Source organism: Ahaetulla prasina, chromosome 3 (assembly GCF_028640845.1).
Source record: "Ahaetulla prasina isolate Xishuangbanna chromosome 3, ASM2864084v1, whole genome shotgun sequence".
NCBI classification, from domain to species: Eukaryota; Metazoa; Chordata; class Lepidosauria; order Squamata; family Colubridae; genus Ahaetulla; species Ahaetulla prasina.
Genome location: NC_080541.1, coordinates 128498416 through 128513574, shown reverse-complemented (window position 1 = coordinate 128513574; position 15159 = coordinate 128498416). Strand labels below are relative to the sequence as shown.

The window sequence follows — 15159 nt, the reverse complement described above, 5'->3', positions numbered from 1 at the left end:
AAGCATAGCTTGTTTTGTCTTCTCTCTTCTTTAATTTTCCTCTTTCATAAGAATGAAAGTTGCTAGGTTTCTAATAATAGTGAAAATAATACACCAAATGGGTATTTCCAAACCTTTTTCCTTTGGAGAGGGCACATTCCATGGCAGAAATAATTAACCTTTAAATTATAAGACGTGTAGACAAATCTGTGATGCACCACAATTGAAATATCATAAAATAGGGGAATCCACAGGGGTCAATAATGCTCAAGATGGTCACTATCATGCAATCAAGCCTACAGTTTGATTTTTTTTACTTCTCTCCCTGATTCCCGCCACTTCCCACAACATCTGTGCCATGAAAATGTTGGTCAGCTTGCCTTCATGAGCTGAGAAAGATGTATCAAAAGGTGTCTGAGAACTGTCAAGGGGCTGGGACACTTCCCCTTTAAGAGAAGATCTCTACATTTTAATCTTTTTTACACAGAAAAACATCAAAAGTCTAGAATTTTTTAGGGGGTTGGTTGGTTTTTTCCTTTACTAAAGAGAAGCTGCATTGTACTCATGACTACATGCTTAAAACACCCACCAACATATCATTTTGGATTATTTCTAGAGCTAGTACTTCAGATCCACCAACAGCCAACATCAAGCCAACTCCTGTTGTGTCTACCCCGAGCAAAGTGACAGCTGCTGCCATACCCGGGAACAAGCCTACCCCAAGGGCTAGCATCCGTCCAATGGTTACACCTGCTACAGTCACCAATCCTACAACTACTCCAACGGCCACCGTTATGCCAACAACACAAGTGGAGACTCAGGAAGGTAATTTCTGATTGAAACGTACTGAATTAAAAATAAATGTAAAGACATAATAAATGAATTCTTACTACTTGTAAAGTTTATAAAAATAGTTTAATAGTTTATTTTTAAAAAAACCTGGTGTTTTTTTTTTGAACCTCTAGAAAATTGGATCAAAGTCAAAAGGTTGGCCCAACTGCTAGTATACAGCACTATATAAAGCCCCTTAATTGCTTAAAGAAAATGTATGTCCAGTTTAAGATTGAGAAAACCATAGATGAGTGAAAGGTTATAACATCCCCCATCATAATACTTAGGATGTCCCTAATTCAAGGATTTTATGCAGCCTGCATCTTCTCATTAAAGTCTAAAGATATCTGTGATAGTGTCTTGTAAAATAGGAAATTTTGAGCATTGTTGCAAAAATTTACTTAAAAAACATTTTAAAAGTGTGAAAAGATGAGAAATGAAACTTGAAAAAACCATCATTTGGTGGGTTGTAATCTGAACTCATTTTAATGATCAAAAGGATAACAATTTATTAGAAAGAATAATATCTGATAATTCTAGTTGTTCTATTCCTTGTTGGTGAAAATAGCATGCATTTCACAGTAACAACAGCTAAAATATCTAGTCCTTTTTATTGCATATTTAATCATAAATCTTAATATTGTAAGAGATGCTTGTCTCAATATTTAAATGTTATACTATATTAACATGAATCATATTCCAGTATAACAGTTACCTGAAGATAGAAAACTGAAATATACGTAGATTAATTTGATATCACTGTTTTTGTTTTTAAAAATGAGGTGACATAACTTCTAGATTTTTTTTTTCATCGTTTTGAGCCGAGATTTCAGCCCTCACCTTAAGCATTAAAATGACCAGTGAAAGTGACCAGTGTCCTAACTTCATTTCAGCAATGCAGTCAGAAGGACCAGTTGAACACGTTCCAGTCTTTGGAAGCACAAGTGGATCCGTGCGTTCCACGAGCCCCAATGTGCAGACGTCTCTTTCCCAGCCCATCTTGACGGTTCAGCAGCAGACTCAGGCCACGGCTTTTGTACAGCCTACCCAACAGAGTCATCCTCAGATCGAACCAACGACTCAAGAACCGTCCCCAGCCATCATGGAGGTGGTGCAGAGCTCCCAGATGGAAAGACCTTCTACCTCAACGGCAGTGTTTGGCACAGGTTAGGTTTCTGGAAATCATCCCATCCACCTTCTGCCTTCAGTTCAGGAAAAAACCTCACTTTGGTTGGGAGTTGAAACCTATCTAGATTGTACCCAGATTAGGAAAGATTGCATGATAGCAATAGCACTTAGAGTTATATACCGTTTCACAGTGCTTTTAAAGCCCTCTTTAGGCAATTTATAGAGTCAGCATATTGCCCCCAACAATCTGGGTCCTCATTTTGCTGACCTCGGAAGGTTGGAACGCTGAGTCAACCTTGTTATGATATAAATGTTGACGATGTAATATAAAATTAATCAAGTATTTTCAGTATTTTAGAAGTGTTGATTATAAGCAGCCAAACTGTCCATCAAACGAATAACTCCCATAGCCACTGTTTGTTTGTTTGTTTTTTCTTTTTCTTCGATCTTTATTGTAATGTATTTGACGAAAGGAAAACATGATTCTCTCTTAGTTTCTGCTACTCCAAGTTCGTCTCTGCCCAAACGAGCACGAGAGGAAGAAGAAGAGAATACTGTTGAAAACTCAGAACAGATTCCCGAGGAAATGGTTGATCTGCCTCTTGCAAAGAAACTGAGGACTGTGCAGAGAGTTGGGCCAGAGGTTTGTAAGGGGAACTATTGGGTTGTGAGCATCTCAAGGCGGAAAAAAATGCAGTCTTATATATTGGCTTTCAGCCGTTTTGAATATTAATTGCCGGGTCCCAGGTTCATGTCATTTCCTTTTGCGACCTTCTGACAAGCAAAGTCAGTGGAGAAGCCAGATTCATTTAACAACCACATTAGTAACTTACCAGCTGCAGCGATTCACTTAACAACTGTGGCAAGAATGGTCCTAAAATGGGCAGAACTCACTTAACAACTGTTCTGCTTAGCAAAAGAAATTTTGGGATCATTTGTGCTCATAAGTCAAGGGACTACCTGTACCATGTTTCTCATTAAAATTATCTTATATATTCATTTGTCAGATATCAAATGTCAAGTAATAAAGTGATTGCAGATTTAAGTCTGTTTTTAATAATTAAACACTTTTAATATTAACAACTGCCCATAAAAACTGTTATTTAAAGCTTAAAGCTTGGACTTTGGTATTCATGGATCAGTAACAACATTGCTAAGATTTGCAAATTATTACAGGTACAGTAGTAGCCTCTACTGTAAAATACTGCATTTTTGATGTGCAGTGTATATGATCTTAACATTTCCCAATTAATGCCATACATTTTTATATTTCAGGAGGAAGTAAATGCAGAAGAGAGCACGGACGGAGAAATAGAAGCTCAGGCTTACAATCAGGATTCACAGGATTCCATTGGCGAAGTAAGTTCCTGATTGCAGGAACAATTTCCACATCTTATTTGTATGTTGTGACAACACACAGAAATATCCATGTGAATGAATTAGGGTTGCTTATCAATTTTTCTGTCCAGCAATAGTGTCCATAACTCTATTGTGACCTAGGCCCAAGTAGTTATTATGAGACACAATCAGTCCTAAACAAACATATTTTATTAGAACAGCTGAGAAATACTTCATTCTCAACGTAGTCCAAATTAATTCCAAAACAAATACTTCAGAAAAAGTTCTTCCGCCTTATCACAAATCTTTGTCTTTTTTGGCACCCTGCCAAAGGCTTTTCTTGGCAAAGCCCCACAAAGTTCAGAAACAAGAGATGCCGACTAGAAACAAATGTAGCAACATTGCTTTCCTACAAAGAGCCCCAAAGCTGTTGCTGATCTTTTAACCTTATGGGAAGGGCCATTCATCTCCTGGCCTTACTCCCAAGTCGTCCTTTTTGCTTTAGCTGCTCTTGGCTTCTAGCAGCTCTTCGCATGCGTCCACTAGGAACAGGCTCCTTCTGTTCCTCTACCTCTCTGCTGTCTGCCTCTGGAGGCTCCAGAGTCCGCACGTCACTCCCAGATGACCCTGGCCCCATCTCTACCTCCAATGCAGAACCCTCATCTGGGCCTTCCCCTGAGTCCAGGTCTGGCCCATTGTCCTCCCCAGCCTCCTCACTGTCCGACTCCGCTGCCAGTTCTGGAGGCTGCTGTTGGACCACAACAAGCTCCTCCAATCCTCAAATAATTTTTATTATAAGAGGATTTTACATAGGCTTTTTAAAAAATCCTCCAATACTCATGCAGGAGAGGGGGTGCTACCAGTAGAGAGACTTAAAACAGGGTATATGTGTGTATGCATATATACACGATATGTTTGCGTATAATACTGTACTTCTCAGTTGCCTTTTACTCAACTACAGCTAGTCCTCACTTAGCAACCACAATTGGGACTGGCAATTAAGTAGTTGCTAAACAGGATAGTGACATGTACCTGTATAAGTCATGCCTTCTAATTTAAACTTCTACGAGTTGGTGCAAATGTTCCATCCTTTCCTTCTCTGGGAAAGCTTTTCTTTGCATTGCTATTCTCCTGACGTGCATATCTGGTTCCTTACTACCTTCTTGCTTAAACTAGCAGCTACATAGCTCCACTCAGTGATTAGGAGGGATTAGGAGGTCTTTGCATTAGTTAATTCCACTTTGCCTTACATAGATGTCAATTCAGGGACATGCCCTCTGAAGAAAGAAGTTCTGAAATGGTTGGTCACATGACTTCATGTTTCTAGCCATGTTCATTCTTAAAAGTTTCACACAATAGTTTTCATTTAACACAGAGGCTTCAAAGTCAAGGAAGCACAGTAGTGTCCATGGGGAGAAGAGGACAAGGGAAGGGAGCCAAGTGATGTCAGCAGTGTTGCAGTGGAAGCCCCACCCCTTTTCTAACTGCACCGCGAGGTCACATATTCAAAACGGGCAGAGTTTGTAATGCAGAGCCCCATTTATTACTAGTCTATTGCTCGAAATCAGAGCATGGCTTCTTCCTTGGGGCAGATTAAAGCCCAGTTTCCTATTTGCTACCACCTTTAAAACTGAGCTAGTGAAGGTTTTTGTCCCATGAAGAACTTTCGTTCATTTGTGTTCATTTGTGAAAGAGAAAAAAAAGTTGTGAGGTTAATAGTATTTGTTTTAATTTCCCTACCACTATTGTCTTCCTCTTTATTTGAAGGGTGTCACGCAGGGGGAATATACACCTATGGAGGATAGTGAGGAAACTTCTCAGTCCCTCCCTATAGACCTTGGACCTCTTCAATCAGATCAGCAGAATACAACCTCATCCCAAGAGTGTCAGGGCAAGAGAGATGATGTCATTGTCATTGACAGTGATGATGAAGAGGATGAAGATGAGGAAAATGATGGTGAAGCAGAAGTAATTTGTACTACATTTATTTTCTTATTTAGTGTGGGCCTGTGAGTGAAGAAGCAACTATTTAACATCCCCAAATTCCTATGATGGCTCCTCAGTTTCTATGTATTGGCTCTCATTGAGTATTGTATTGGTTGTGGCATTTTGCAGGCACTGTAGGAGCAACCATTACGTATCTTTAAATTATCATCACATATCTTTAAAGTCAACTAATACATTGGACTTTGATATTTCTGAGTCTGCTAGAAATAGTCTAAATCCAGTCTAATTTTCAGAGTAAAGAACAAGAACAAGGATGTGCTTGGTTCTATTGGTTAATTAAAAGGATGTACCATATTTTTCTGAGTATAACATGCACTTTTCCCCCCTAAAAGAGGGTGAAAATTTGGGTGCTTCTTATAAATTGAATGTAGCCCCGCCCACCCACCAGCCCCCACCCTTCAGCCTCTGCGCGTCCTCAAAGGGAGCTTTTGGAAGGCGTTTGAGAGGCTGCCTTTGCAAAGAGAAGTTCCTTTGCAAATGCAGCCTCTCAAACAGAGAGTCTCTCAAACAGATTTTTTCCCCTTATTTTTTCCCCCAAAAAATAAGGTGTGTCTTATACTCCGGAGCGTCTTATACTCCAAAAAATACGGTATTAAAAATGCATTGCTATTTTATTTCTAAAAGGTTGTATTTCCAACTGCTACTGCTAGGAATAATTTCAGACATTTATCCAAGAACGCAGTTATAGTTTCATTTTTATGACCCTTTCTGCCTTTTGTGACAATAGCACTTTTATTATTTGAAATATCGCATCTTTTAATTCTCAACTAAAGATCCCTTTAGTTCCCAAAGACCATTACTTCATTGCATTGTGCATGGTTCAGTATACTTAGAGAAAACAATTTTTTTAAGGAATATGAAGATGAAGAAGATGAGGATGAGGATGAGGATGATGAAGACACAGGAATGGGGGACGAAGGCGAAGATAGCAATGAAAGCACTGGCAGTGTGGATGGTAATGATGGATATGAAGCAGACGATGCTGAGGTATGAATATTATTCGTTGCTAAGCTGGATAAAATTAATGATTTTAAAAATCAACTTTTATATGCAAATCTACTTGGGGAAAATATGCTCAGAGTTCTCATAGCCCTGATCAAGACAGATAGCCATTTTGCTTGAAGCACTGGAGGTGCTTCAGTTCGGAAAGAATCCACGTGTTCTGTCTCCGTCCTCACTTTGGAGTAATGAGCTGGCCTACAGCCAGTGGTTACACGGCTCCTATCAGTCCTGGCCAAAAAGTTCAAACAGATTAAGACTTCAGCTCACTTCAACACGGTTCAGCTAATTTGCTTCCCGTAGAAGTGAGAGCAGTCCCAAAGCTCCTTATATATCCTGTGGGGTGGGGCTCCTGCCCCACCCTTCCCTTTGATGACGCTGCCTCTCTAATCTTCTGAAGTGCGGGTCGGTCCAGGCTTGATTAGTATGGTTATCAGCTGCGTCTGTAGGCGTAGCCTGAGGAAGGGAGGAATCAGGGGATGTTGGCCTCATGACGTCCTCCGACTGGCCTGGTTCTGGCTCCTGGAGCCGGGCCAAAGGAATCGGTGCTCCTGAGGTAAGCCTTACCGGCCCTTCCCCCTCACTCTCAGAGTCACTTTCGGGCATGGGGCCAGGTTCGGGGGCTGGAGCCACAACACCACAGGAGGAGATATAAGTTTTTTTCCTCTTCCCCACCCCTGTTGATATTACAGCTAATTCCTGATATCCACTCTTTACTTATTTCAGGGTGCTGATGGAATGGATCCCAGTACAGAAACTGAAGAGAGTATTGCTGGAGGTGAAAATAGCCAGAGGGCAGCTGACTCCCAGAACTGTGGTATGATTAACTGTATGTTTTCTGTAATAGTTTATGCTTGTTTAAAGGAAGCAATCTTTTGAGCAGGTTATTCACTAGTGATATCCATGTTTTATGCTTTTGATTTTAGAAAAATATGTATAAATGGTTTTAAGTCATTGAAATCATTTTAAAACTTTTTTTTCCTCATTGTTTCTGATTCTTTTTGCTGGCTGAACGTCTAATTCCTTATCTCAACTAAGCAAAGATGCTTTGAAATCTCTGAAAGTTTAAAATCAGGCAAAATGCTCTTGTTTTTTTAGCTCAAGGTTTTTTGTTGGTGATATATTGAAATACTTGTTCCAGAAAATATAGCTGAGTGTGGTTTAGGAAGCATGAAATGATTTGGAGTTACAAATGTGCCTTTGTAATTATAATTATATGTACATATATGTGAGTATATATATTTCTATATCATCAGGCGATGGGAGCACAAGTACCGTAGAGTCTACATTCTCTCAGGAAAGCTCAAGGGAACAGCAACCAACCTCTGCTTCTGAAAGACAAGTTCCCCGTCCACCTCGGCCTCATCCTTTACCTCCACGATTAACTATCCATGCTATTCCTGCTCCACCTCAGGAACTGGGACCTCCAGTGCAGGTGCGAGAACCACAGGGAAGCCTACTCTGAAATGTACTTGCTCATGTGGTTTTTGCTCATGGCTTATTTGTATCAGCAAAATACAAACCCTCTCTTGGATGGTTATGTTTGATTTTGCAGCAATCCAACCAGCACACAATTGAAACAATTCAGCACGATTCATATATATAAGAAACTTCTTTATACACAATACCATACAGCAGAAGCCAGAACCAGAATTCAGAATCCCAAAGTACAGAATCAATAATCACAGAAGCTATAGAATCACAGAAGCACTCACATATATACAGATCAGTGAACCTAAGCCACGGCCAGGCTTCGAGCCATCTGGGTCGCCAAACAGTCCCCATTGGCTGACCTGTTAACATGTCTATTCTAATTCATGAACTCTTATATACTGACAAGTTATGATGTAGTAAAGCCAAGTTTTATTTTTCTCTACAAATTTTACAGTATGTTTGCACAAAAAGACCAATACTTTTCCCAATGCTCAGGATTGTTGTATTTGGCATATATTTCAAATTTTAACTGCTTTAAACTAAAATATAAATGATAAAAGAATATTATTTCTGCATATTTATCCAACGGACCCAATTTACATCATGGTTTACCATGTTTGCAATTCATAGCTCTCTAAAACAGATTTTTTCCTTATTTTAGTAAAGCTAGATAGAGAGCTAGATACTTAGGTTAAGATAGAGAGAGATAAAGTTTTTAATTAAGCTAGAAGATCAAATTACTCAGTAGTCTTTATAGCAATGTGAGATTTGAACTCAAATTTCCTAGTTGTACAATGCAATCCTATGTACCCCTATTCAGAAAGAAGTCCTATTGAGTCCAATAAGATTCAGTAAGCAAGTAAGCAATCTATTTACAAGCATAAATGGACAGTCTGGGGCTCTTTAAATGTTTTTACACTGTCATCACCCTCACCAGCACAGGTAGTGGTCACTGGAGCCAAATAAAATAATAGTGGAGGACCAAAGATTGCCTTTTATGTCTGGGGTTGTATCTGGCCCCCTGATGTTATCATTTTAATTTTATTCTGGCTATTCCACTTCCCCAATTCAGATCTATTAGGCTAAGTTTTCTTAAGTTTCTAAATTGCTATCCAAAACACATCTCTGGAACTTTGCTCTGTGCTTTCGTGTTATCTCCTAAATGCATTAGCATTTCTAAAAGGATTGGCACTGTTTAAGGATAAAGGAGAAACAGAACTCATCTCTACTCTTGCTACCTTTCCCATTAGATGATGTGGGACATCTAATGCGTGTTTATTTTGTGCAATTAATCTAGACCAGTGGTAGTCAACCTGGTCCCTACTGCCCATTAGTGGGCGTTCCAGCTTTCATGGTGGGCGGTAGGGCTTTTGTCCGATACTGAAGCACTTTCCTTTTTTTAATTTAATAGACTTTTTAAAAAAATTTCATAGCATTATTTAAAAGCATTTTCATTAGGTTTTCATATAATTCCCCGTGACAATTTAAATTTCTGAAAATATACTGTTTGTATTGCCCGTATATAAGTTTAGTTCACGTTACGTGAAACTAAATGGCGCTATAGTGCGACCGCAAACAAAAGAGCCTCGTCCCAGAATAGCTCGCACATCTCCCCGCACACCACCCAGCTGTGACAGACAGGCAGAGCTGGTAGCTGGTGCCCATCCCCAAACCCGATCCACGATGCGCGAGATGCATGCACAGATGATACACGGCGCATTACTGTAGAACCAGTGAGTGGCTAGAAAATTTTACTACTAACAAAGATGCAAAAGTGGGCGGCGGTAGGTATAAAAAAGTTGACTACCCTTGATCTAGACAATTTAGAAGAGTCGTCAAGAGGAATTTCATTAAAGTAGCTCTTTAAAGATAGGATGTTCTATAATGAGATTTTAAAGTGAACCAAATTGACCGTGATTTTGTGGTGTAGAGACTGAATGTTGAGTGTAGCATTTAGATTTTCTGGATGTTACATTACTCCTCATCAGAAAAGAAATCCTTAAAATGCTTACTTATGTTTATTTTAAGCAGAAATATGTTTTTAAAAGCCGATGTTGAGAATGTGTTGTGAGAAAATACATTAGAATTCATAGTCAAGTGTAAACCTAAAATTTCAAATAACAGATTAGCAGGAAAATTGATTCAAAAATAAACATTTGCAGAACTGACAGTGACTGACTTGCATTCTGTCATTTCCTGGAAAAACAATAACCAACATAACACTGAAGCATAAATCATTGTTAAACACTATGGCTAGATGCATCTAGCATTTCAAGCTAAAATCAACCATGTCACATTTTGAACAATACAATGGAAGAGTGTAATCAGTCTCAAAACAGAACAATATTCCCAACCCTATATTTTAAAAAACGGACATTTTCTACTGAAATCAATGATGCATTTTTAAAATTTTCTTGGCTATATAGAGGATACAAATGACTCGGAGGCAGTCTGTGGGACGTGGACTCCAACTAACTCCGGGCATAGGTGGCATGGTAAGTAATTACCATTTCTAAATACAGCATTTGTATTTCACCTGTGTTATGGCAGGCCCTTAATTTACTGATCTGCTTCCCTGCACTGTTAAAAGGATCTTACTGAGGCAGAGATGTTCTTTGAAATAAGTTCCATTTTGGTTGAAGAAAAAATAGTATGTGTTTGATTAAAAATAATGAAATAGGCGTTGTAATAAAGACATGCCCATCCACTCTGATTGAAAATGGTTTGGTGATGATACTGCAGCAAATACTCCCATTCCCAAGTGGACTAAAGTGGGACTGCCTCCCTGCTGGAATTTGGGAGTATTTCTCACCACTAAAATTACTCCTTTCATTGGGATGGCACTGTATCTGTGTCAGCCTCCACTCCAATCTTCATATAGTTTTGAATGATTATATCAGTAGATAGAATGTAAAATGTTTATTTCTGTATTATAAACTGTTAAGGAAATGAGATGTATCATGCCTCCGTCCAGGGTGAGGGAAAGGAGCCTATTATGTGTGTCGGCTGACATAACGGGGGAGGGATGATTAACTATTGAGTGTTATCAGCGCGCGCTTTTCTAACCGACACTTCATTCCTAAGTTGACTGACATCCAGAGACCTGTGGAAGAAGATTACCACGAGGGGCCGTGAAGGAGTTGGCATTGGACCAGACCAGCCTGACCTCCTGGAGGAGGAGGGACAATTGGGGGGATATGATATGTTAGCCATACTTTGTCTCAGTTCCAGCTTTGCTTGGCTGCCACCAAGACTGTAAAAGTAAAAGTACTTGTTTTCATTCCAAATGAAGTCAAGGTGAATTCTTTCCTATTTATAGTCGGAGGTAGCCTGACATTAAGCTGGAACACACATCATGTCTACCAACCAGGATTGCAATCGCAATACCGAGGGGAGAGAAAACCCAAATGTGATGGAAGGCCTGCTGCCGGCTGAGCTGGGGGAGGCGTCCGGAGGAATTTCTGCTGACACTTTCGACCCTGAGCTGGAAGATTGCAGAGCTCGGTGGGCAGAGCAACTAAAACTGGAAGAGGAAGGGTGGAAACCAAGCACCGAAAAGCTTCCCTCTGGAGTAACTAAAAGGAAAAAGAAAAAAGGAAAAGAAAAACTTTCGGAAACAGAACAAGAGATAAGGGACAAGCTCCAGTTGGAGGAAGCCTTACGTCTGTTCCGTGAAGTGAAAGTGAGGCAAGCAGCTCGCCAAAGGTATGAATCCCCTATTCGGTCCTCCAGGTGGGAGGGAGAAGAGGAGGAAGAGAATACAAAGGGGCCAGCTAAGGGTGATTTCCAGGGTGGTGAGATTTCGGAAGAGCCAGGGCTGGAAACTCTCCCCAGAGGAGGCTGAATTGGATGAGGGCCGGGCGCCACCTGCTGACCAAGCAAGGCCACGGAAGGGAAGGAAAAACCAAAATTCCCCCCATATCAGAGAAATTTGATGGAAATGCGAAGGAGTTGGGACTGTTCCTGGCGAAAGTGAATGACCACATGATAGACTGGGGGGAAGATTATTGGTCACAGGCAGCACAAGTGAGAGCTGTGACTCATAATTTGACCGGAAGAGCAGCTGCGTGGTATGTGTCGTTACATACAAACCACTCCCCCTTACTGCAAAACTACGAGCATTTTATGACTGCACTGAGGAGGAGGTTTGAGGACCCCCTGGCAGAGCAAAAGGCCAAAGGTCGGATGAAAACCATCAGGCAAGGGAGGAGGCCGGTGGCTGATTATAACCAGGAGTTCAGTGATTTAGTTCCCTTGATGAGAGGGTGGTCGGAGGTGACCCTTGTAGACATTTTCAAAGATGGTCTGAATGGAGATCTCTATGAACTGTGTCGAGCACGAGCCTCTCCAACTACGCTGTATGGCTGGTACACCCTGGCAGCAGAGATGGAAATCGAGTTAGTGAAGGACCGCGGCAGAAGACAGCGCATTGGAGGCCATCCTTGGCCGTTTTCCAGAAGGAACTTATAGGGCGTCCCTAGATTGGAGGGAGGAAGACCACGTTAGTCTTCGTGCTCCAGATGTGGAAAAGAAGGCCACCGAGCAGCCGACTGTAGGGTTAAGTTGATGCCAAGCGCGACCTCTGGTGGTGAAATGGAACCAGTGAAGCCAGCGGCTAAGGCGCGTAAACCAGCAAAAGTGGGGGAGGCCGTTGCCAAGAAGGGCACGCCCATCAAGGAGGAGGGCGAAGTGTCGACCGATACTGATGACAGCAAAACCACGTCAGAGTCCGATGAAGACCTTCTGGTGAGTTGGGCACGGGGCCCCTTGGACATTCCAGTTAATCTACATGTACCCTCTTCGGGTAATAAGGGGGAACTGCTAGCACTACTCGATTCTGGATGCACTAGATGTATGGTCAGTCCCGAACTAGTAGAAAAAATGGAACTAAGGTTGAGAACCTTAAGTAGGCCCATAGCGTTTGCCCAGTTAGATGGCTCTGTGGCAGGGGGAGGGCCCGCCCATTTCGTAACGGAACCCATAGAAATGATAATAGGAGACCACCGCGAAATTCTGAACTTCATAGTAGCCCCAGGAATGGACCAACCCCTGTTGTTAGGCTTGTCATGGTTGCGGAAATGGAACCCCCATATTAACTGGAGAACGGGAGTCCTACGTTTCCGTTCCAAAACCTTAAAAGGGGAAAAGGGGAAACCCAAGAAGGGACCTACCGTGACCTTGCACCAGGATAAGTTAGGGGCAATGATTGAACGGATAGACGGGGAAGAGAGAATACCCAAGGAATACTGGGACTTGCGAGAAGTCTTTAGTGAGAAAGCATCAGACGTACTTCCTCCCCATAGGCCTATTGACTGTGCCATAGACATCCTTCCGGGGGTAAAGCTTCCAAAGCCAAAAGCTTATCCCATGACCCAAAAGGAATTGGGAGAACTACGTAAATTCATAGACAAAACCTAGAGCGGGCTTTATCCAACCGGCTAGGCCTCGTGTGGCGGCGCCAGTGATGTTCCGGGAAAAGAAAGATGGCTCCTTTCGTCTTATAGTTGACTATAGGAACCTAAGCGCAGTGTCTTGAAAACATATATCCCATGCCACTCATGAAAGATATGTTAGCACATTTAGCGAAGGAAAATTCTTCACCAAACTGGACCTGCGAGAAGCCTACTACAGAGTTCGTATAAAGAGGGGATGAATGGAAAACCGCTTTCAACTGTCCACTAGGATGTTTCCAGTTTGAGTACTGCCATTTGGACTGCAGGGGCGCCGCAGTTTTTATGCAACTAATAAATGAAATACTCCATCAGCATTTATTCAAAGGGTTCTTGTCTACCTTGACGACATACTTATCTATACAGAAACAATGGAAGAACATATTAAACTAGTAAGAGCTGTACTCAAAAAGTTATTATCTGCAGAACTATATTGCAAGCTATCCAAATGTGATTTCCATCAAACCAAAATAGACTACTTAGGGTATCGATTTCGGCTGATGGGTTAGAAATGGATCCAGAAAAAGTGAAAGCTGTCTTGGAATGGGCCCCCCCACGCACACGCAAACAACTCCAAAGTTTTTTGGGATTCGCAAATTTCTATCGTCAATTCATCCCCTCCTTTGCTCAAATTGCTTTACCAATCAGCAACCTCTTAAAACTAAAGGAGACACGAAACCCAACCCATCATTAGCCCTCGAATGGACAATGGAATGTCAGGCAGCATTTGAAAAATTGAAACGACTTTTTGCCGCTGAACCTATTTTAAAGCACCCTGACATGGATGTTCCTTTTGTAATACAAGCTGATGCAAGTGATGTAGCAGTCGGAGCCGTCCTGCTCCAAAACAATGCTGATGGTAATTTACAACCCTGTGCTTTCACTTCTCGAAAATTGACTGAAACTGAAAGACGATGGGCTATTTGGGAAAAGGAAGCATTTGCAGTTCATTGGGCTCTACGGACATGGAGACAATTCTTAGAAGGTTCAAATCATCCTTTTGAAGTTTGGACTGATCACAAAAATCTAGAAGCTCTAAAGACTCCTAGAAAACTTTCACCTAAACAAGCCCGCTGGGCTCAATATTTTAACCGCTTTAATTTTACTTTACATTATATTCCTGGGGGAAAAAACTTCTTAGCAGATGCTCTCTCACGTTTACCCCAATACAATTGCACTCGCTCCGAGGTGGTTCAACCAATACTTCCCGTACAACAGTTGGCGGCCCCAGCAATAACTAGAAGCCACTCCAAAGCTGACCCCTCACTCCCAGATGAACTAACCAAGTCGTTTAAAGAAGCTTTAAACACCGATGACTGGTACTTAACCCATTCCCATGAATGCACACTCCGTGATGGACTAGCTTGGATTGGAACAAAACTATATGTTCCTCTATCACTCAGAGAAACCATCCTACAACGATGCCATGATGCCAAAATGGCAGGGCATTTTGGATTTGTGAAAACTTTGCATCTTCTTAAAAGACAGTTTTGGTGGCCAAGTCTTAAAAAAGACATTCAAGCATATGTAGCAAGTTGCCCTATTTGTGCATCATCCAAAAGGCCTCCAGGAAAACCTCCTGGACTACTTCAAACTGTAGCCAGGCCAGGAACCCCATGGAAAGAAATATCCATGGATTTCATAGTGGAATTACCTGAAAGTTCAGGCAATACTGTTATATGGGTTGTGACTGACCTTTTCTCCAAACAAGTCCATTTTATTCCATGTTCAAAAATACCCTCCTCAAAGACTCTAGCAAAGTTGTTTGTACAACACATTTATAGACTTCACGGAGTTCCTGATCGCATCATTTCAGATCGAGGAGTTCAATTCACTTCTCAATTTTGGAAAGAATTTTTACGACTCATTGGCTCCAAGGATTAAGCTCCTCCCATCATCCTCAAACTAATGGAAGCTGTGAACGTTCGAACTCTGTACTAGAACAATATCTGCGATGTTATGTTAACTACCAGCAAGACAATTGGTCTGATCT

The 15159-nt window shown here is 41.3% G+C and overlaps 1 protein-coding gene across 3 annotated transcripts in view; it reads left to right on the top strand.

The window, feature by feature from the left end:
* TPR (translocated promoter region, nuclear basket protein) overlaps positions 1-15159 on the top strand; it is a 65274-nt gene that overhangs the window by 41788 nt on the left and 8327 nt on the right. For all 3 annotated transcript variants that reach the window (XM_058177864.1, XM_058177865.1, XM_058177863.1), the window contains exons 36-44: positions 596-804; positions 1704-1976; positions 2433-2581; positions 3214-3297; positions 5044-5244; positions 6136-6270; positions 7009-7099; positions 7539-7717; positions 10143-10211. In XM_058177864.1, coding sequence (XP_058033847.1) covers positions 596-804; positions 1704-1976; positions 2433-2581; positions 3214-3297; positions 5044-5244; positions 6136-6270; positions 7009-7099; positions 7539-7717; positions 10143-10211 — 1390 coding nt within the window. The remainder of the gene's footprint in view (positions 1-595; positions 805-1703; positions 1977-2432; positions 2582-3213; positions 3298-5043; positions 5245-6135; positions 6271-7008; positions 7100-7538; positions 7718-10142; positions 10212-15159) is intronic.